Genomic DNA, 21,908 nt, shown 5'->3' on the forward strand with positions numbered 1-21,908 from the left:
CTCTCCTGCCCCTTCTTCAGGGTCTGTAACTCCCAATGATCTAAATTGTTGCGGTAGAGTGGTTCTCAGGTGGTGAAGCCCTTCATTTAGGCTGGCTTCTGAGAGTCACCAGGCAGTCTCACATAACCATGAGGGGTGGGTGTGTGACTGTGCACCTGAATTGTGAGAAATGTCTGGTCACGCATTTTCCCTCTTATCTAGTACAGCAAGCACGTATGTCATGACTTGTGTATGCTGCTAAAATTCCAAATAGGAAAGAAAGTTTTCTGTTTTTTTAAAATTTTCTCCTGTATTACAAAAAATATTGGGGCACATTCAGGTCTAGATTTCCAGAGGCAAAGATTTAAGGCTGGGCTGGCTGGCTTTTGTTACTGACATAATCTTGGGTGGGCTTGGGGAAGGAAAACAATCATTGACCAAAACAGAACAGAAATGAAAAGGAAAACTCATTTGCTTCCTAAAGCCAGATAGAAATGATTTAGGTTAATGATTTTCTAATGTGTCATACAGATAAACAAGGAGACTGCTGTAATTTCTAACTTAAGCATCAGGTCCCCAATTTTCCTTTACCTGAAAAATGAAGTGAAAGTTCTTGGAGTACTTTTTGTTCAGTATGATCAGTTGACCTTAATCTGTGAGCAGTCTGAACCAACGTTTAAATACAGACAGCTATTACCACCAGTGGTCCAGGCCTTGGTCCAGCCTTCTGAGCCCCTGCAGAGGAAGGGAAGGAGGTTTGGAGACTGGAGCCAGCCAGCACAGCCTATGGGCTCAGAGACCTGGGAGGATGGGGAGGATGCCTGATTCCTGCCACTCCCTGCCAGGGACCATCTCGCTTCTCTAGAACTGAGGGTGGGAGTGGGGCTGGGGGAAAGACAGAAGTAGATGCAGGTAAGTGGAATATAGAAGCAGTAAGGACGGTTGGGGGGACTTCCCTGGAAGTCCCGTGGTTAGGACTCGGCACTTTCACTGCTGTGGCCCTGGGTTCAATCCCTGGTCGGCGAACTAAGACCCCACAAGCTGCGCAGCATGGCCAAAAAAAAAAAAAAGGATGGTTGGAAGTTTTAGGACTTGGAGAAATGCTGTTACTAGAGCATTTTAAATAAATAGGATTATTTTGCATATCTGCTCAGTAGGTTGGAAACAAAGAAGAGTCTGCCAGTATAACAAAATTTTAATTTGCTAGTATTATTTGGGATGTTTGCCTTAAATTTGAAAATTGTATGCTTTTATTTTTTCAGTTTTTTAACAAAATAGTTAAATTTATGCAATACTGATTTTATGTTTCTGGGCTGTTTCAACACAGTTTAATACTGGCTACCTAGTTCTAAAAGCATAATGTATTTCTGTTTATAATAGTTTTTCACATAATAGCATATTGCTCTTATAACTGGTAGATGTTGATTCAGAGGAGGTTGGTTTCTGGTCCAAGTTTTGACATAAGCCATCTTCTATTACCAGCACTTACAAGCACCGTGAAAACTGATCATGACAAGTAAGTGAGCTTTACCACGTTAATTGTATTGCCTCAGGCATTGCTAAGTACTTGCTTGTGAAGCTGGACACTCTATGCTTCCTTATTTTGGTCTTTATCTGTAAGACATGTATTAGAAGGAGTGGCATGGTCCTTTAAGGATAATCTACAAGAACATTTTAACAGTCATCCACCTGAAACTGACCCACATTCTGGAGCAGATGCAGTCTTGCACTGTGCGAAAGAGACAAGCTTTCCTAGAAAAATATGGGTGCTAATATAAACAACCTTTTGGTGACCTCTGCATTAAGAAAAAGATGCTTTGAGAAAAGTAAAAAGTTGGAGGACTTAAAACGCCACACATCTCTACATTCTGTAATTCTATGGTAGATTCTGTTTTTTATTTAAGTAAACCAGTGCAATAATTCATTTATAAAAAGATTAATTACTTCAAGAGGGCTAACTTCAACATAGGAATTATTTTTGTTTTGAACATGGAAAGTTATGTAATAACCATAAAACTCTGAATTCTGACAGTGACTTCTAATAGGTAACTTTGGGCAAAAGTAGACATCAACTCTGCAAGTGATGTATTTTGTTGTTGATGTTAAAAGTCACCTGTACAAGAGTCAGATAGGACATGAATCTAGTTCTGAGAGGGAGGGTCCTATGCAAATACCAAGTATACAAGTGGTTCCACATAGAGTAGGTCATCTGGTCAGCAAAGACAGGTTCAGCTTGTTATTCCCTATTTTTGTTATCTTAGAAATAAGGACTTGTGTGTGTAATAGAAGGTTTTTCACCTAAGAAGTTATTGAGTGAATTAGTGAGGACTCTTAGGTTTGGCATTCATTAATTAAACTTAGAAAGTTATAGAGCTAAACAATTCTCCCTACTCTGCAGAGCATGGACTATTCAAGACTGGATATTCGGCTGGGAGATGCTTTATCATTGATTATCTGAATGGTTATAGTTTAATAAGTGTTCTTGATTTTTAGGTGTGAAATTGACTTAGCTTTATAGTTACAAATTCAGTTTCTGTTCTTTAATGCCATAGTAGTTAGTAAATTTGTAACAATTTTATTAGCATAAAAACTTTTAATTACTAGGCTAAGGTGTATGTATTCAGTTGTGAATCCTACCTTACTTCCTTTTGCTAAAGCAGGTATACATATGGTTGACCCTTGAACAACACAACTTTGGGCAGATTCACTTATATGTAGATTTTTGCAATAAATACATACTACAGGTCTGCAGTTGGTTGAATCCACGGATGCAGAACCACAGATACAGATGGTGGACTGTAAAGTTATACATGAATTTTCGACTGCACAGGGGTCAGCACCCCTACCCCCTGGGTTGTTCAAGGTTCAACTGTAATCCTCCCTACAAGTAGCCCGTACGGTAAACTTCAGAATCATCACAGATGCTTTCCTCCTGTAATTGGAGCAGTAGGAAGGCTTTAAGGTCTCCTGCTTTGTGGCTGGGCTACAGGGAGGAGCAGCTGTAGTGGCAGGCGTGCACCCTTCTCCCCATCGACACACGTTTGGCATGGAGAAGCTCTGTGCAGAAAGCTGTAGCATCCTTCATGAGGCGGTATGTGGGGCAGACACTGAGCGCAGTGTCGTTGTCTTTGGTATCCTCTGTGAAACAGACCACCACGTATTTGTGCAGATGAGTCTGGCTTCTCAGATCGCTGCAGAAGAGGTTAAAGGCGAGGGGGAACAGGTCTTGGGAGTTCTCACAGGGGCTGCCCCCCCTCTTGCCACAGGTACCATCACACATGGTGTTATCATTGGAAAGAAGGAAAATGACCTTATCCGTGGCTTTCTTCTGAGTGGTAAGCCACTGCACGGGACCCATCTCGGCTATTTTCTTTTTCTGCCATTTTTCAAGGATGACTTCACTTCTGCAGTGGTTTTGAAGAAATTCAGTGAAGTAACAAACTGTGTGATGGAAACATATTTCAGATGGGTAAACCACAAGAACCTTAATGGGGGCAGTAGTGTGGTGGTAGAGAAGGAAGTCTTCTTGATCCTTTCTGTGGGGGAGAAAAGCATTTGTCATCTGTGGACAGCAAATAACAGGCATTCACGCTAGTCTAAACCATCGCTGATGAATGATCCCTTGCTAGGGCACATCAGCTGAGCACCAGGGATGTTATTACTGCCAGAGAGTAAAATACCCCTGATGTTCCTTTTGTACACATCACCTGAAACACACCAATGCTTAAACCTTAAAGATGCTTAAAAGATATATTTTCTAAGTCCCTATCACTGAATTAGTCCTCTTGATTAAGCCCGTAGCTTTTCAAATAAATTCATAGAAACTGTTCAGGTTTAAGATACTCTGTTTCAGGTGGGTGGTTGTAAATTTAGTAGTTTTAGTGCCATATGTGAACAAGGACAGCTGACCTCTCTGCCCTTCACATCGCGTTTTGAGTTGGGTCAACTCAGTAGTTGTTCCATCTTCTACCTACAGGTGGTAGAGTTTCTTTACAGTTCCATAAGGTTAAGTGGTACCCCCATTTCAGCTGGAACTCAACTGGAATTCTGTCCTATACATGCTAAAGAATGGAAACTAGGTATGAAACTACTGTAAAGAGTACAAGTCAAACAATATCCATTAATGTAATAAGTATTCTTAAGGTCAAAGTTCGACATGGCTTGCTTACCTAAGAACATGGGATTAATCTTGTTATGTATACAACATCACAAACAACTCAAAGACTACATTTATATTTCCTTGTCTGTGTGTGGAGGGGAGGAGAAGCAGAGGTTTTCAGTGGGCCTCCCTCTAGCTGTGTATCTATATAAATACTCTGATTTCTTATTCAAGTCTTCGGTGTTTTAGAGGTGGCAAGATCCTTAGAGTATATGAATCCAAGTGAGTGTTGTTCTTATGCTTTGGAAGAATTATTTTTCAAAAGTAGGAACTAGCATAGAGTATCTACCACAGGTAAAATGTAATTTGTTATCAGCTATCTTTGGCCCATTACACTCGTCGTAGATGCCTCGATGGTAAAAAGAAAACAGGTGATAGCAGATCTGGAGTCCCAGTCCCTGCTTTACCTTAGCAGGTGTGGTCCAGTCATTATATTAGTCTTTAGGAGAGCTCTGAGGCATTAAATAAATGTCTGACTCTTGTGTAATGCCAAAATGTGATTGCCTTTGGAGGAATCTCCTTTAAAAAAAAAAAATCAGTGTTATTTCCTCATCTGCGTTTCTTTACAGAACTGAATTATAACCCTTACAATGCCTCCAGGTCAGATAGATCCCAACTGCCAGCACCCACGTGGCCACCAGCAGAGCCAGCCGAGAGGAGGAGAGGCAGCCATCCACCCAACACACTTCTGCCTGGAGAAAACAAAGCTTATTCATCTTCAGCAGAACAGAGCCAAATTTATCTCTTATTTGGAAACTAAAACTTTTTACTCAGTGCTTTGTGGAAGTTTTGGTCCCTTTAAAGCCAAGGGTCAGTAGACCTCCAGGGAGTCTGCAGATCAGTGTGTTTTTCCATAGTGTTCAGGTGTTTCATTAGATTCTCAAAAGGGAGAGGGGGCCAGGAGGTTAGGAACAGTCCTCTAAAATCATTTTGGCCTCTTACTCCACATTTTCACTGTGGTAACCAGAGTTTACGTTCATTTTTTTGTTCTTTGCTGAATTAATGTTATTCTGGGTGCAATTACTTAATACATATGGATAGATGGCATTTTTAAAGGCTGTTTTGTCAGACTGACAGATGTGGGGGGTCATGCCACCTGGTTACGGGAATGTTGAGGATCAGTTAAGCTCCAGCGTGTGAAAGTGCTCAGGAATCCATAGGCACTGTGCCTACACAGCAGTCAGGATTGTTAGGAGGGTGGGTTTCTAAGACCAGCACCTTTTAACTTTTTTTTTTTTTAATTAATTATTTATTTTTGGCTGCGTTGGGTCTTCATTGCTGCGCGCGGGCTTTCTCTAGTTGCAGCGAGTGGGGCTACTCTTCGTTGCAGTGCGCAGGCTTCTCATTGCGGTGGCTTCTCTTGTTATGGAGCACGGGCTCTAGGCGCGTGGGCTTCAGTAGTTGCAGTGTGTGGGCTCAGTAGTTGTGGCTCGCGGGCTCTAGAGTGCAGGCTCAGTAGTTGTGGTGCATAGGCTTAGTTGCTCCACGGCTTGTGGGATCTTCCCAGACCAGGGCTCGAACCCATGTCTCATGCACTGGCAGGCGGATTCGTAACCACTGAGCCACCAGGGAAGCCCTCTTTTAACTTTTGACCCCACCCCTGGGCTAGTTCTGGAAGCATTTTATTTGTCAACCTGGAATGAAGGTACTAACATCGCTAAATCCAGAGAGACATTCTCCAGAACCAGCTGCTCTTAGGCACCAATGATGTGTGTCTCTTGGTGCCACTATTCCTAATTTGTTATCCAAATGTCTGTGTGGCCACAGTGAATCACAGTAACAGCCAGGCCTGGGCCACTGAGACGGATAAGAAAGTCAAAAAGCAGTGAAATGCATGTTCCCTCATATACTCAGTCCCTTTACAGCCGTGGCGTTTTTCAGGAGATCCTTGCGGCACTCTGAATATCAATTTTGCACCGTTGATTTTTTTCCCTTCTTGTGTATATCCTGCTTGGTCACGGATCTTGATCTCATAAATGAAGCCTCATTCTTACTCAGTTTGCAGCTCTCGGGCACAGCACCGCCGTCTTTCCCTGTACCCTGTTCAGCACCTGCAGGCAGGGAGCCTCCCTCACGCTCCCCGACCCCCAGCCTGTTGCATATTGAATGGGGGTGGGGCTGGGGGCCTTCATGTCCTCAGCCTCTTTGATCCTCCCATAGAAAGGGCTGGACACTTACTGTGATCCCGAGGGAAGTGGACACCCGTTTGTGGGCAGAGCCCCACAGTTCTCTGCGTCAGATACAGTCGTTGCCACAGGTATGGAAATACGGAGTCAGCTAAGGAGAAATGAGGGGCTCAGCCTTATTTGTACTCTCACCAGAACTTCTCTTCCCTTTTTTTCTGGCTTCAACCCCTCTCTAGCATTGTAATAGGACATTTTTTTTCCTTGGTCATACTTCTGTCACAAAGCCCTAAAATCCAGACTAGTGACTCAAGACCAAACCTTCTAAGACTCCTGAGCTGTGAAGCTAAACTTTGTACATGTTGCTAAGATGTTAATTTCCTTATGTAAAAGGGTTAGGTCACATCCTAATACATATACAAATATGTCCTCCAAAAAACAGAGCAGTGGGACTCCTCTTGACCTAAGCCAGTGCTTTACGACATGTAAGTCCCTTGGGACTAGGAGAGTCTGGTTCCCTGGAAAAGGGGTGCAGTCCTAACGTGCTGATGGGTATCTGCTCCTCCGGGCGTGTCTGAGCTCTGCCTGTATGTCCCGGGAATGAAGAACAAAAAGGCCCTTATGTCTTGGGTGTAGCTGTGTCCCACCGGGACCCTCCATGGCCCCACAGCATACACTCAGAGTGGAAAGAGCTGTGAGAGCACCTGCTAGCCCAACTTCCTGTTCTCCAGCGGAGTAAACTCAGTCCCCAAGGGGACAGAGTTGCCCTTCAAAGTTCATATGCTGATTGGGAACCCAAGCCTGCTGATTTCAAATCCTTTGTTACTTCATTTTGCAGTGAAAATGGAGGCTTGGGATAATAAAATGGCTCAGAATTCCTCTGTGTTTCTGTGACAGAAAATAGGAATAAAAGCACCTTGGAAAGTCAACAGCCACTCACAAAAGCAGAAGGGACCGTGATGATAAGGTCAGCTTCCTGACCTCACAGCTGTGAAGATGGAGGCCGGGGTTCCCCATCAACCTCACATAATGGCGAGACTGCTGGCAGAAGCGAGCTGGGGAGAGAACTCATCTGCTCCAACTAGAAAAACTCCTCAAAGGCATTGAGTGGCGGTGCAGTGGGTCTTCAGTGCCCCTCCCCTCTCCTCCCCTCCCCAGAGCATCTCGTTCAGCTTTACCTGGACCACAGCACCTTAACGTTCCCCAGTCACTTGAACCACCACGGAAGTTCGAGTTAGTTCCTTCTGGTGCAGGTGAGTGAGACAAAAATCAAGAATTAGGAGCCAGGGACTTCCCTGGTGGCACAGTGGTTAAGAATCCGCCTGCCAATGCAGGGGACATGGGTTCGAGCCCTGGTGCGGGAAGATCCCACATGCTGCGGAACAGCTAAGCCCACGTGCCACAACTACTGAGCCTGTGCTCTAGAGCCCGTGAGCCACAACTACTGAGCCCGCGAGCCACAACTACTGAGCCCACGTGCCACAACTACTGAAGCCCTCGTGCCTAGAGCCCATGCTCTGCAACAAGAGAAGCCACTGCAGTGAGAAGCCCGCGCACCACAATGAAGAGTAGCCCCGCTCGCCGCAATTAGAGAAGGCCCGCAGGCAGCAATGAAGACCCCAATGCAGCCAAAAATAAATACATTTAAAAAAAAAAAAAAGGTATTAGGAGCCATACAGACGATTAGATCAAAGACTGCCAATGAAGACACCGCTCTTCCCAAACTGACTTTGAACTCATTAGACTATGTGTGAGTCAGGATTCACTCCATACTTCTGAGACCTCTACCTTTGGTTGGTTTTAGAGTCACAGGGATGTTTCCAGGGATGCTCCCAGGGACTTGTTTTTCTTTGTCTGAATTAATCAAAATAGCCCAGCATATTTGTACAGCAGACAGTTCTGCCCGTGCTCTCTCAAAAGAGAGCCTGTCCAGGGAATCTGCATTCTTCGACAAGAGAAGGAGAGCTGGAGGTTGAGGACGGGGGTGGTGTTGAGGAAATGAAGGGGAAAAAAGTACTTCCAACACATAAGAAGTCCCAATTACAGTGGAATTTGGATGAGAGCCATATATCTGTTTCCAAGGCGACTGGTTGTAAAGTTCACTTCTACCATGGTCTCATTCTTCTTACAAGCAGTGATGTTTGGATCCCACAGACTTCCTGTGAGTTGAGAGAGAATCACAAGACTGGAGTTGCAAACTCAGCCCTCATTTAAGCCCCCATAAGGGCTTGACAAAAACAGATGTACGTTCTGAGGCACATGTCCAATAGATACTTACTCAGTTACACAGTGTGCCTTTTATTTATCATCTCAAAGTAACCTGCTGCCCAAGAAAGTTTAGTGACCCCACGTCACCGCTTTGCTGCAAACAGCTTCCCTGGGCTGAGGGTGGTGAGAGGCACAGGCCGGGTTCTACTACTCCCTTCTATTCTCAACATCCATTTTGAGTGAAGGGCTGGGGTCAGGATTTCCTCCTTTCCAGGATGGGGAGCAGGAGCCACAGGTTAGGAGACATGTCTAAGTTTATAGAGCGAGGGAATTCAGCTAGAACTAGAACACTGCGTTCCAGGAACTCCATCCATCAGACTACTCTGCCCCAGCTTTACTGGATGTCAAGAAATAAGGAAATATCTCATGCTTAGAAGATACCCAGACAGGTCTACTCTGAGAAAAAGCTGGTTGTTTCATTCATGTGGCTTGCAAATCAGCACTCGGTTAATTTCCAGGAATATGATATAGAATACCGTGTATTATTTTCCCCACCCAGGAGGCCATTTCAAGTCCCAGCTCAGAACTGTCTTTAGGAGTTGGGTTCTAGGACTGATTGGAGGCCCTCAGACCCCCTCACATCCCAGTGTCCTCCAACACTCCACATCTCTTCTGGTGGGAGGCGAGAGAGGAGGCACAATGCTCCAAGTCTGCCTTCCAGCGAGGAGACACGTGCACTCAGTCTGCTGGGGTTCATAGGGATGCCTGTGGCGTGGGGGTGCCTAAGAGGCAGGGACTGATCCCCTCAAAACCACTAGCCTCATTAGCATCCTAAGACTGTATTACCCGGAAATGCACAGAAATCCTTGTAAAACCCTTGGAAGTTGGACAGTTGGGACTGATTATCCTGAATGGGCTTATTTAAAAATGCGAAGGGTGGGGGCAGGTTCTAACAGTCTGGCCTGTAGGATGTGGACCCCCGTGAGGTCACAGGTTGAGAGCCTGCTTCTAGTCACTACTTTAGCTAACGCTCCCACCTTGAATGTTTGCACATCCAAGCAGAAGGTGTGCAGGGTGCCCGTGACCACAGTTCAGTGGTACTGGTGTCTGAGCAGGTGGAGGACTTACAGATTCCCATCCAGGCAGGAAGGGCCTTTGGTTTGGCCTAAAATGTTACTTTAACCAAGGGAGCAGGGTGTTTTTTTTCTGTGACTTGCTCACCATATAAACCTACTAAGAGTCTGTCCATCCCTGGGTTCAGTGGGCACGGCGCTGGCCGGGATCAGCCTTCACAGTCTGAGCAATTGGGATACATAACAGCCCCACTGTAGGCCTCAGTTCCTTCATCTTAAAAAGCTTGAGCTGCGCTGATTCACGCTATAAATTTCTTCTAATAACAAAAGCAAATGCTGTATTTACTTACCTGCCTCGATGCACTTTTTTTTTGTATTTCATTATGTGGTCCAGGCAGCCTGGAAATTTGAAAGTTTATATTTTAGAAAAAGGTATCTCTGCTCCACCCCCTTGCCAACAAGTGTGCACACACATATGCTTACCACACCTGTAATGAATTGCCGGAACATTTCACACGTGAGGTCAGATAGCAGATATAAATGAGATGCTAACATCATACTGTTAAACAGAAGGTTATCTATTCATGAAGTGATAACCAGAGTCTAATTTAAATACAGCCTTTATCAAAACTATCTGTGATCCCCAAGAGAAGACTTAGAAACCAACCATTACTCAAAAATGAGGTTTGGTATTATGTGTAGATACTGCCCCTTCCAGGAGGTGGAGCTTAATCCCACCCTATACCCCCCACCCCAGGATGGGGTAGACTTAGTGATTTGTTTCCAAAAACTAAATTTGGGAAAGGGAAAAATACTAGATTACACAGAGAAGCGTGGCAGACACCACTTAACCAGAGACAAAGGTGAGCACCACCTGTGCCGTCCTGTGCATGTCACCCACCCCTGATAGAGTGTCATGAGAAGAGTGCTTCACCTCTGCAGAATTCTCACCAAACACACCTATATCCCCAGTCTAATCATGAGACAAACACCAGACAAACCCAGATTGGGTTTGCAGGATGCATGGCCATCACTCCTCAAGACTGTCATGGTCGTGAAACACAGGGAAAGACTAAGAAACTGTCACAGATCAGATGAGACGAAGGAGACACGGGGGACTAAATGCCACTGGGACAGAAAGAGGACATTAATGGAAAAGCAGGTGAAATCCAATAAAGTCTGGAGTTTTGTTCATAGAAATGTACCAGTGTTGGACTCTTAGTTTTGACAAATAGACCACGGTAATGTAGGATGTTACCGATAAGGGAAACTGGGTGAGAAGAATATGGGATCTCTTCGTACTAGCTTTGCAACTTTTCTGTAAATCTAAAATTATTCCAAAATATAATTTAAAAAATGAGATTTAGCCTCATCAAGAAAGCTGGGCACTACTGTGTAGTAAATGATGTGATGCCAAGAATACACTGGACCACGACCAAGGAACAATGACAGATTGGAAATTGCCCCATTTGGCTTTGATGCTACACCTGGGACAGGGACAGGCATGGGATACAGAACAGGTGACCCAGCCGAGTGGGGGTGACGTGGGAGCTGCTGGGGCCGGGCACCATGCTGGACCCTCCTCACCCATGATCCCGTCTCATCCCCACCCCAACCCCGTGTGTGTTACTGCAGGTGCGACACCAGAGAGCTGATCGTGTGTCATAGAGCAAGGGAAAGAACCCAGCACTCAACTCAGTGCCACCTGCCTCTTCACTGCAGCTCAGGGGACAAACCTTCTGGAGTCTGTACATCCTCAGAGACCAGCCGCACGCTGTCAAGACTACACAGCCTGCCAGGAAGCTGAGGCTGGAACAAGCGTTTTGCATCATCAACAAAGAATGGCTAAAGTGCATCAGTCCAGAAGGACCAGAGTTTGACCGTCAGCTTCACTTCTGCATGTGTAACCAGGGCAAGTTACTTAAGCTCTCAGTTTCTTTATCTGTAAAACGGGGCTGTCCCAACCTCGGGGTTGTTGACGGCTTAAGTGAGATGATGCGTGTCAAGTGCTCAATCAGTGCCTGACACACAGGAATGGGCTTTCCCCTCCATTTCACCTGACTTAATCCTCTCCTTGTGAGTGAGGTGTGGTTACCGTCATGTCCATATTACACACGAGGAAGCCGAGACTCAGCAAGGCCAAACGCCTTGTCCAGGGTACCCGGCCTCTCTGTACCAAACCACACACCAAACAGGTGTCCCAGCAAGACAGAGAGTAAGAGAAGAGTGAGGAAGTATACCTGGTGAGGTGAAGTTCACAGCCAGGGAGGGGCCGTCTTCATTCATATTTGCATTGGGGATGTTATGGGCCCCAACGAAATAGACCGTGTTCAGCTCTACAGGAAAGCCAATGTAGGAAAACGTCCACTGCAAGGCAAAGCGGGAAGCCCTGAATTTCCAAGTTCTTCTCATTTATAATTTCATTCCTTAACCTACTGCTGAAACTCACGTCTCTAGTCAATGTCTGCTAAGGAAATGGACCCTACACGGTTTGCCAGTGAATTCTAGAGCCAGGATGTAATTTAAGTTCAGCTTCCCTCACTTTGCTGATGGGGAAACTGAGGCCCAGGGATGCTGACTCGCCCAAGGCACACAGCAGAGAAATGGCCCCAAATGGGATTTGAACCCAGGCATCCTGCTTCAGGCTCCAGGTTGTAGCTCTCAGCAGCCTGTATGTGAGCACAACATCCACACCCCCAACAAAGGACCTGGATTAGTGACAATTAGCCAAGTGTCTCCAAGTGCTTACTTTGCCACCAGAGGGTCTGGTCTGAGTCTGGAAGGCGTCAGTGTAATTGCACCTGACGCAGCTGAAGGACTGGAAGTGGCTTTTGCCCGTCATGCAGATCTTGGTGGCTTTCAACAAGCGGATGCTGGCTGCCGAGGTGGGCAAGAGGGCAGTTGTGTATTTAGTGCTAAATCTGTGGATGACTTGATGCTAGACAGCCTACCTGCCTCATCGCACTTCACATTCACTGTAGCCCTCAAAGGTAGGCACGATGATTGTCTCCAGTTTACGGATGGGGTAAGTGAGGCTTAGGGAATTTCAGGGAGCTTTGCTGTGGCTTACAAAGTTCATCAGCGGAAGAATATGGATTCAAATTCCAAAGCCTTTCCTCCTCATAGGTGAGCCTGAATTTCACAGATGCCTGCAAAGAGGAGTCTAACTGCACTATTTTGGGTCTCTTTTAAGAGGAACAGGCCTGCTGTATAGAACACCACAAAGGCCTTTCACAGTGTCCTCAGCAGCCATGCCTGTTCCGTCTGCACCTTTACGCATGCTGATCCTTCTCCCTGGGATGCCCTTTCCTCCTATTCTCTGCCTCTCCAAGTCTTACTCCTTCAAGGCCCAACTCATGCACCACCGCCTATAACAACAGCTAACATACATGAGCCTGCTCTGTGCCAGGGATGAAGCCAAATACCTTATTGCAACATCTAATTTAATGTGGTCTCACCAGGGCCCTCTCCTGCTTCTCTCTCCCCAACCCCCTTCGCAGTACAGGTCTCTCCAGGATTCCCCTGATGGAGTCTGTGCCTGTGTCTGCCTCCCCTTGGCCCTCTGGGAACCCGACTGGCACTCCCAGATTATTGACCAGATGGAATTTAGCTGAATTTAGTGGGTGGAACCTACACACATGGCCTTTAGGTCCCCAGGATTGGTTCATCCAAAGAACTCACAAGGTGCCTCAGAGAAATGAGGACTTCAGGACTTCCACGATGCCCTTTGGGAGGTGGAAAATTTATCTACCCGAGAGAATGTTTTCCTACACCTCGGGGATCATCTCTGGCCTTACCCAATTTTCTTCCACGAAGGACAGCATAACATACAGAAAAGCACACCAGCGTGCCATTTGATGAGTTTTCACACTCATGCAGCCAGTACTTAAGGAACACCCCAGGAGTGCCCCTCAGGCCTCCTTTCAGTCATTCCCCACCTGAGAGTAGCCACTGTCCTGACTTCTAACTGCTTAGAGTAGTTTTGCCTGTTTTGCACTTTTTGTTAATGGAATCATCTGGTGGGTAGGACTGCAGGCCTGTGTGCAGATTTGAAGGTATGAACTCCTGAATCTGGCTTCTTTTGTTTGTGAGATTCATCCACACTGTGTGTAGTTACAGAGCATTCATGCTCATTGCTATACTGGATTCCGTTTTGTGATTCTAATTCTACTGTCAGGCATTTGAGGCATTTTTTGGCTGTTATGAATACTGCTACTATGAACATTCTAGTCTGTGGCTTTGGTGCGTGCATGTACGTATTCTGTTGGATGTGTGCCTGGGAGGGGAAGTAATGGGTTGTAGAGTCTGCCCTTTTCTGCTTTAGCAGACACGTCAGGCCTTATCTTTGATTGATGCAAACTTACCATCTGCCCGGAGTATCCAGCTTATGTTCATCAAAACTGAATAGTCCTCCAGCACAACACTGCTTTTAATAGGCTCCACTCGGAGATCCCTCAAGTCTCCTGGGGTCAGGGTGTGTCAGACCATCCATTCTGGAGATGGTCCTGGGAGAAGGCGAGACTGCCCATGACACCCCGCCCCCCCCTCCCCAGCCCAAACCAATGCCACCTGCTCTACGTGACCCACCCTGACCACCCCTCACTCACAATTCATCTCTTCTTCCAGCTAAGGCAGGCCAGACATTTCTCAGTGCTGGTTGATGTGCAGCCGAGGTGATGCTCAACCTCCGGGCCCCAACCGACAGAGCACGTGTCACCACTCTGGGTCCCTTCACACGTATGTGTGTATCTAATATATTTGACATGTTTACTAGGATCAGTCCTGCCTTCCCCACACCTCATCCTGGACTCCGGCCAGCTGGCCCCCATGACTCTCCCGTCCTACCTCCCAGTCTCTGCTGGTACCATCTCCCCTCCAGCTCACCCTGTCCATCCACATTTCTTGGGCAGAAGCCCACCCAGTCTTCAAATGCTACAATCTCCCACACTCCTTCTTCTCTAAAACATTTGCATCCTGTTCCCAACTGTAAGTGACGTCCCTCCCGTGGCACTTGATCTCCCTCCAAGGAGTGGCAGGCTTCCCTTTTTACCTTGCATGGCGATTCCCACCCTTCCTGTGCCTCTAACTTGCCAGGAGTCCAGCCCCAAAACCCGAAACCCTGGGAGCTCTGCCTCGAGCAGATAGAGGCTTCACCCGCATCAGCTAACGAAGCAATGGTTCACCCTGTGCCTGGTCTCTCATGACCTACTGCCGGGATTCGGGTCCCCTAAAGGTCCAACTGTGCTCTTGATGTAAAGCCCTGTTTCTAGTGCACCTACCGGGTTCAGAGCCACACTGAATCGTCTGCAAGAGAGAAAGAAACCGAGTGCCATGTTGAATACCGTCAAACCACAAGCTTTCATTTGCCAATTAGGCAAAACACCATCTTCTTCCTTAAATGCATATACAAGGGATGAATGCTGAGCTGGTTCCACTTCACAGTTTGAGGGAGACTACGTGGCCCCATGGTAGGCTATGATGGGCCATAGATTAACCACTAGTACACTTGACCCTCAAGCCTGGCCATCACCTCCCTTAAAGACCAGAGGTGGGTTTACCCCTCTCTGCACCTCAGCCGTCTCTGCTACAAGCAGGGGATAACTCTGGACCACCATGAAGGTCCCTTCACACGCTAATGTTTACCTGCAGGCTTTCAGGACAGTCTAGAATATTTATTGAGTTTTCCCAGGTTAAGGACTGGCTGTGCCAAGAAGATAAGCAGAAGAGTGCAGTCCATGGTGCCTTTCCCAGGTGCTTTAAAAAATTCTTCTAATATAAAAGGACTCACCTGAGATATTTACAAAATCATAACGCAACTGTGATTTCATCATGTTATCTTTTAAAAAGAACTTTTAGGGCTTCCCTGGTGGCACAGTGGTTAAGAATCTGCCTGCCAATGCAGGGGACACAGGTTCGAGCCCTGGTCCAGGAAGATCCCACGTGCTGTGGAACAACTAAGCCCGCGTGCCACAACTACTGAGCCTGTGCTCTAGAGCCCACGTGCCACAACTACTGAAGCCTATGCTCCGCAACGAAGAGTAGCCCCCGGTCGCTGCAACCAGAGAAAAGCCCACGCTAGCAACGAAGACCCAGTGCAGCCAAAAATAAAATCAATAAAATATATAAAATTTATTTTAAAAAAATAAAGAGAACTTTTAGAAAAATAAATAATATCATCAGTGTCTAAGAAAGGCCAGTATTAAATCCTTTGGAGTTAACTGCTCATGTCTTTCTATAGGAAAAAATAATTAGTACTTTGGTTTTGTAATAAAATACTGGATCTAAAAGGCAGCCGCAAGTTCCAGTGACATGACACAGTGTGGTTAAGTCCACCAGCTCTGGAATCTGATCCCTCACGGCCTCAACGTTTCTAAACACCTTGTATGACAGAAGGCAAGACTTTTGATAGTTTGAGTAATCTGAGTTGGGTGAAATTGTCAGTTGCTCATCTTTGTCTTTTTAAAGCTGAACTCCAACGGATATCATCAGGCAGCTTTTTAAACAAATGAGCCACGATACTGGGAGCTACGTTCTTGTCAAAGGGCTGGTGAGACAAATTTTAGGAAGAAGCAAAGCAACAGCTCTAAACTTTACAGAGTTCAAGCTGTTGGCCTAACAGCAGCTACTGCAAAGGCAATGAATTCTTCCTCTAGTGGAAAAGGCCAGGGACTGAGGGGATGGGCTCTGAACTGAGACAGAGGACAAGGAGAGTAGCTGAAGACGTAAGGGTAGGGAATGGGGTTTGTCTTTCCATCACCAAGTAACACCATGCTTTTATGCTATGTGCTATGCTAAAAGGGCAGCAATATAGCTTCAAATGCTATTTCGCAGATGAGCTTTTCTTTAATGACCCAGAAGATTGCCTCAGTCCTTCAAGGCACAGGGGACGAAAAGAAACCTGCAGTAGAGTTCAGGAGCTTAGCTCTGAGGACAAGGGCCCCAGTACAGCGAAATTAACAGGGCAAAAAAGGCGAGTGGAATGGAGAAGCAGCTCTTGTGCCCCCAAATAGGGCAGACCTCAAGACCCCAGGCAATAACAATAGTGAACACCTACTATGTGCCAGGCTCTTTGCTGCTGCCTTGCAGGCGCTATAGCTGTCCTTCACTAGATCCTGGTAAGTTAGGTATGACCCTTCCTTACACAGATGAGGACAAGAGGCTCCGTGAGTATAAATGGCTGAATCAAGAGCACATGGTGGCATGTGAACCCAGGTTTGTCTGATTCCCTTGCTCCTGACTCAAGCAGCCCGACACCCGGTGCCCCAGAGCATGCACAGCGTCCCCTTCAGACGGCCCTCCGCGAACGCCTTGGAGAAGCATGAGCTGACGGGTGGGACGAATTTGGGTCCGGGCTCGAGGCACGGGAAAGCGGGAGAGGGGCGCGGACGTGGGCTTACCGGCTCCGGAGGCAAGGCACCGCAGCACAGCGCGGCCAGGCTCAGCAGTACTAGCGACATCGCGGGGCCACCGCCCGCCACCGCTCGTGGTCCCGGCCAGCCTTCGGCCGCGCTGTTATCCCGGCGCCCGGGGCCACACCTCCGGGCTCCGCCTCCCCCAGCACCGCCCAGGTAGGGGCGGCCCCCTGGCGCCCTTCCTGGGTAGGGAAAGAAGTGCCCCGGCCTGCAGGGGCCGCGAGGGATGCCTGGGTCCGAGCGTCTCTCGAGCAGCCGCGCACGCGCCGGCTCAGCGAACTCGTGCGTGCAGTGAGCCAGGTGCACTAGTTGCACGCGCGTCCCGCTCGCCCGAGCTCGGCGGGCCCGCCTGGCGTCCGGTCATCTCCCCGAGCAGGTCGGTCCGAGAGGCCCGCGGTGCCCCTCCTGGCCGCCCGGAGCGCGCGGAGCGCCGGCGCCGCCAGTTAAAGTGTAGCGGGGCCGGGCCGCCGCCGACCGTCCCTGCACTCGGGCCGAGCTGCCCACGGTGAGTAGCGGGGACGCGCTAGACCCCGGGTCCACCCGGCCCGAACGGCCCCGGCCGCAGCCCGGAGCCCCAGCGGCCTCAGGCTGAGAGGTCGGGTGGGACCGGAGGACCCCGGCTGGACGCCGAGGCTGGGGCTCCACTTGACGCTGCGGCTGAGCCCCGGGAAACAAAAACGGTGGGACGGGGACAGCAAAGCCTCACTGAGTTCTTCGCGGGAGCTAGTTCCTCGCAGGAACTAAGTTATATGTAATTCGTGTAATAGAAACCCTCCCTTTCCCCGGGTGTTCTGGTCAACGTATGTTTTCACAAAATGAGGCCTGACACTAACACTTCGGTCTCCGGAGGCGGAAGCCTTCACCCTTTGGGTTTGGAGGCGGGTTTTCGAGTTTCACTGAGCTCAGGATTTATGAGCAGCGTTAAATGCAAATTTTGGGCCCGCCTTTCAGAGAGCCAACCCAGCCCCTCAGGTCCAGCAGGGTCCGGAATCTGCATTTAACTTGACATTGCTGGTAATTCTGCGCAGGTGGACCAGGACCATCCTGTGAGGCACAGTGGTTTGGGGGAAGGTTAATAAAAATCAGCTGGGCCAACAGCAGATCAAAGTGCTTGGAACTTTGCTGCTTCAGCTGCCTGCGTTTGCAAAGGACAAGGTGGGGGTGACCAACTCAAGGTCCCTTAAACTTGTAGGCCAAGTTAGGTCCATTCTTTACATGAGACCAAGGCCTAAGGAGGGATGGAATTGTCAGCTGGTGCGAGGTTGACTTAGTCAAGCAGCTCTTTTGCTGAGGTCCTGTGCACCAGGCCTGGCGCACCTGCCTGATCCAGATTCGGGCCAGCATGGAGCGGGCCCAGCTAGAGCTGGGGGCTCTGGCATGCACACATGTAGGTTTCAGGTGACGCTTCTAGAGGATTGGTCTGGTTTCTAACCAAGGAGAGTGGCTCAGGTGAAGCTGTTGCCTCACCCATGCCTGGGGCTGGGCCACCCTGGGCCCCTCGCTCAACCTCTCTGAGTTGCTTTGAGCCCTGGGGTCCCAGAGATCATTTGCAGCTCTAATAGTTGTCTTTCTTCTGAGCAAACATGCGCAGGGTGCCAGCCCTGGGGTGCAAAGGTGCCTTTGGACTGAGGATGAGGGCGGTGAGAACATGTTCAAGGACACATGTGCCCAGCCTGCTGTGGAAGCGCAGATGCAGACAGCCTCGTCTTCCAGCTCTTGAGATCATGAACTTTGTCCCATGGTGCAGAGGAACCACGGCAGGCGTTTTGGCGGTGGTCAGTTTTCAGTTTTAGAAAGCCCACCTGGGTGGCTATGCTAGGCCGTGGGAGGCCAGTCCCTCTGAGGCCAGCGAGGAGGCAGGTGCTAACCAAAATGCGTTCACTGGACAAATAGCCGAGTCCCTGTGGGCCAGGCTTCGAGCTGTGCCAGCTTTACAGCTGGCCCCAAAGCAGGCCCTGCTGCAGGAGCTTGGGCTGTTGAGTGTGAGGGCTTTGGGGACAACCAGGGATGCAGAGGTTAGTCCTCTATCTGGAAATAGAGTTTGTGAGTCAGACATTTATAGGGGTGGTAGAGAGGGGAGGAGGATAGGTCCCCGGGGAAGGAGAACTCCCTGGAGGTAAAGGCTAGGAAAACCTGAGAGTGAGGGGGCAGCCGAGGTGTCAGATGAGGCAGAGGGGCCAGGGGTGGCCTGGCCTGAGGTGGGCCCCTGGCTTAGGTCCTTGGCAAGAAGGGGTGAGACAGGCAGGGGAGGAAGTGGGTTTGGAGGTGGAGTGGGGTGGTTTTCTTTCAAGAAAGGGCAAGGTTAAGATTATTTCTCCAGGGGAAGATACTGGTGGGCAAAGGAGAGAGGAAACATGAGGCCAGCATGGTGCCGAGGTGGCTGAGCATCGGGTAGGAGGAGTAGGAGGAGGGAGCCTGGGCAGCAGGTGCTGGCCATTGACTTGGGACACAGACTGAGTGATCCCCCAGTGCCCTGGGTCCAGGGTTGGGTGTGTGTGGGCAGAGGTGACACTGCCCTGGTCCTGGTTCTCTGATGCCCACAGCAGGACTGCAGAGTGGGCAGTCCCCCGGAGAGCCCTTCAGCCACAGCTGGTGTTCTCTGTGGGCCAGCAAGGTGTGCCTGCCTGTCTTTTCGGGGGGAAGGGGTCTGCTCTGGCTCGGAAGTTCATTCCAAAATGTGTCCCTCCACAAGATGGCTTTGTTGGTTAAGCATGCAGCCTCCAAGGTGGCCTGCTGGAAGGAACACCATTTGTTTGAATGCCTAAGTCCAACAGTGTCGTGGCTTTAAACAGGAGGCGGGGCCATTGCAGGTCAGGAGGTCTCAGCTTCCTCTCTCTCTCTCTAACCTCTGGAAGTCACTGCCCTTCTCAGAGCCTCAGTTTCCTTTGCTGTAAAGTGGGCAGATGAGACAGTGTAATGGCAGTGAAGTGACTCAAGTCTGTGAGGGAAGTGCAGATGCTCTGATCTTCCCCCTTTGGCCATGAATTCTTCTGGGTCTAGCTTTCTGAAAGAGCCACTGTGCAGTGTGCCTTCAAGTCTTGGTATTTAGTAGGCGCTTGTGAAATGCTTGAATGAACGAATGAATGAGTGCATACCTTCCTCCTAGGCCGGCACCAAAGCCTGCCTGCGCAGGAGAGCTGGTTTGAGTTTCTTCCTCCTCTTCCTCCTCTGGTGGGGTGAAGGGCACCTCTCCTGGAGCCTGGAAGACCACTCTGTCTAGTACCCATGGCTGTGACCCCAGAACCCCTGGGACAGGCTCTGTGCCGCTGCTGGGGGTGGAGAGACCAGGGTTCCAGATCCCTGGCTGTGCTAGTTACTCCCCAGTGCCAGCCTCGTATGAGGCTGTGTGTGTCCTGGGGCCTCAGTTTCCCCATCCATAACGTGAAGCTGACATCAGCCCTGGTGGCCTGGCAGGGCTGTTGGGAGACTCTGAAGAGGTGGGAAAAAGCTGAAGGACTTAAAAGTGCTGTGTAAATTTAGGGGCAGGGGAGGTGGGACAAGAAATAAACAGATGATCTCCACGGCCCAAATAGGGAAATTCCTTTGGACCCAAGTGCAGCGATGCCCTCAGGCTGTCGCTTTCATCAGACCTTTGTTTCTCTGCCCTATCCGTCGGCAAGGGAACAAGACCATCAGGGTTGTTGACATGTCCCAGGCCCAGTCTCCACCCACACAGGTGGAATTTTCCACTTTTTTTTTTTTTCAAATATTAATCAAGGCCCCAGCCAGTCAACAGTGGACCCATTGTCTCATGAAGAGCAAGCTGTTTCTGGCAAACACTGGCCACCTCCCAGGGCCCCGGCAGCCCTCCCGAGCTGGGACGGGTGCTGTTGGGAGCACCCCGCCCTCGGTACCACCCTACCCCCGCCACCCAGTGTTCTGCTCCAGCTGGTTGAGTTTTGCAGAGTCCGTGGCCATGCCTGCTTTGAGCCAGGGACCCTGAGGCCGCACTGAGAGCTTGCCCCCGGTTCACAGCGCAGCGGGGCCATGGTTTCTCTGCTCCAGTGAGGAGGGCTGGCCCAGGAAGGCCCACAGACGCGGGCCACGGTGTTCAGTCCATGTTAACACTACCCCTGCCAGTTCCTAGGGCGAAACCCCGTGAGGCCACAGCCTCTGTGTACTTGCGCCGATCTTCACGTGCGCTGTCACACTGGCGCCTGGAAGAAGGTCCAGAACGCGGAGGAGGCTGGTACTGTTTTTCTCTCAAAGCCCCAACTGTACGTGGGTGACAGAGTCGGCCTCCCAGAGCTTGAGGGAGGATTACTGGAGATGTCAGGGGGTGGAGCAGTGGGCATGTGTGGGACTCATACCAAAGGGGCAGCCACCTATCTCTCCATCAGTGATACTTGGAACCAGGGTCCGTGGATGCTGGTTGATGTCCTACCCTAGCCTTGGTGCCTGATTGATTCCTGCACTTTCGTTCAGTGATGGAGCTGTTCGTAGTTGACACAAGGAAGCAGTGGGCGTTTTTAAGCAGCCGACCTGGCAGTCCGTAGGGCCCTCTGCCGCTAAGCCCCTCCAGAAGCTTGAAAGGGACACAGTAGAGGGCATGTGTGGGAAAGTTGGCTGACTCATATCTCGCCTCTGCTTTATAAAAGGAAGTGAGCTGGCTACCTGCAGGGCTGCTGCCGGGTGTGATCTGGCGTCCCTGTCCCGGCCCCGCCGTGGCTGCGATGGTGCATCGACAGGGGGTCGCTTAGCACCTCCAGGGCATTGCTGGCCTCCGGAGGAGTGTGTCTCCGAGCCTGTGGTAGCGCCTGAGTGAATGCGGACTAAAGATCAAGCAGGCCTTGCATTTCTCTAATGATCAGTGATGTTGAGCATCCTTTCATGAGGTATCACCTCACACCAGTCAGAATGGCCATCGTCAAAAAATCTACGAACAGTATATGTGCTTGAAGGAGGAAGCGGGTAGCAAACCTTTGTTGAATGCCCCGACTTCTGTGGAACAGGG

The 21,908-nt window shown here is 49.2% G+C and overlaps 2 protein-coding genes across 2 annotated transcripts in view; one reads left to right on the forward strand and one right to left on the reverse strand.

Annotated features, from left to right (window-relative positions):
* Positions 1–2,962: 2,962 nt before the first annotated feature.
* On the reverse strand, positions 2,963–17,009 carry IL17RB (interleukin 17 receptor B). The gene is given in 14 exon segments (XM_068559151.1): positions 2,963–3,468; positions 3,471–3,515; positions 4,728–4,788; positions 4,790–4,826; positions 6,313–6,367; positions 6,370–6,415; positions 7,243–7,249; positions 8,306–8,416; positions 9,893–9,941; positions 11,783–11,909; positions 12,292–12,419; positions 13,907–14,047; positions 14,822–14,846; positions 16,940–17,009. Coding segments are annotated over 14 exon segments (1,398 nt in total). The 5' UTR covers positions 17,000–17,009.
* A 161-nt stretch (positions 17,010–17,170) lies between these two features.
* CHDH (choline dehydrogenase) overlaps positions 17,171–21,908 on the forward strand; it is a 61,607-nt gene continuing 56,869 nt past the window's right edge. The window contains exon 1 of the mRNA XM_068558786.1: positions 17,171–17,459. The gene's annotated coding sequence lies outside the window, so the exon portion shown is untranslated. The remainder of the gene's footprint in view (positions 17,460–21,908) is intronic.

This window comes from Eschrichtius robustus, chromosome 12 (assembly GCF_028021215.1).
Source record: "Eschrichtius robustus isolate mEscRob2 chromosome 12, mEscRob2.pri, whole genome shotgun sequence".
NCBI classification, from domain to species: domain Eukaryota; kingdom Metazoa; phylum Chordata; class Mammalia; order Artiodactyla; family Eschrichtiidae; genus Eschrichtius; species Eschrichtius robustus.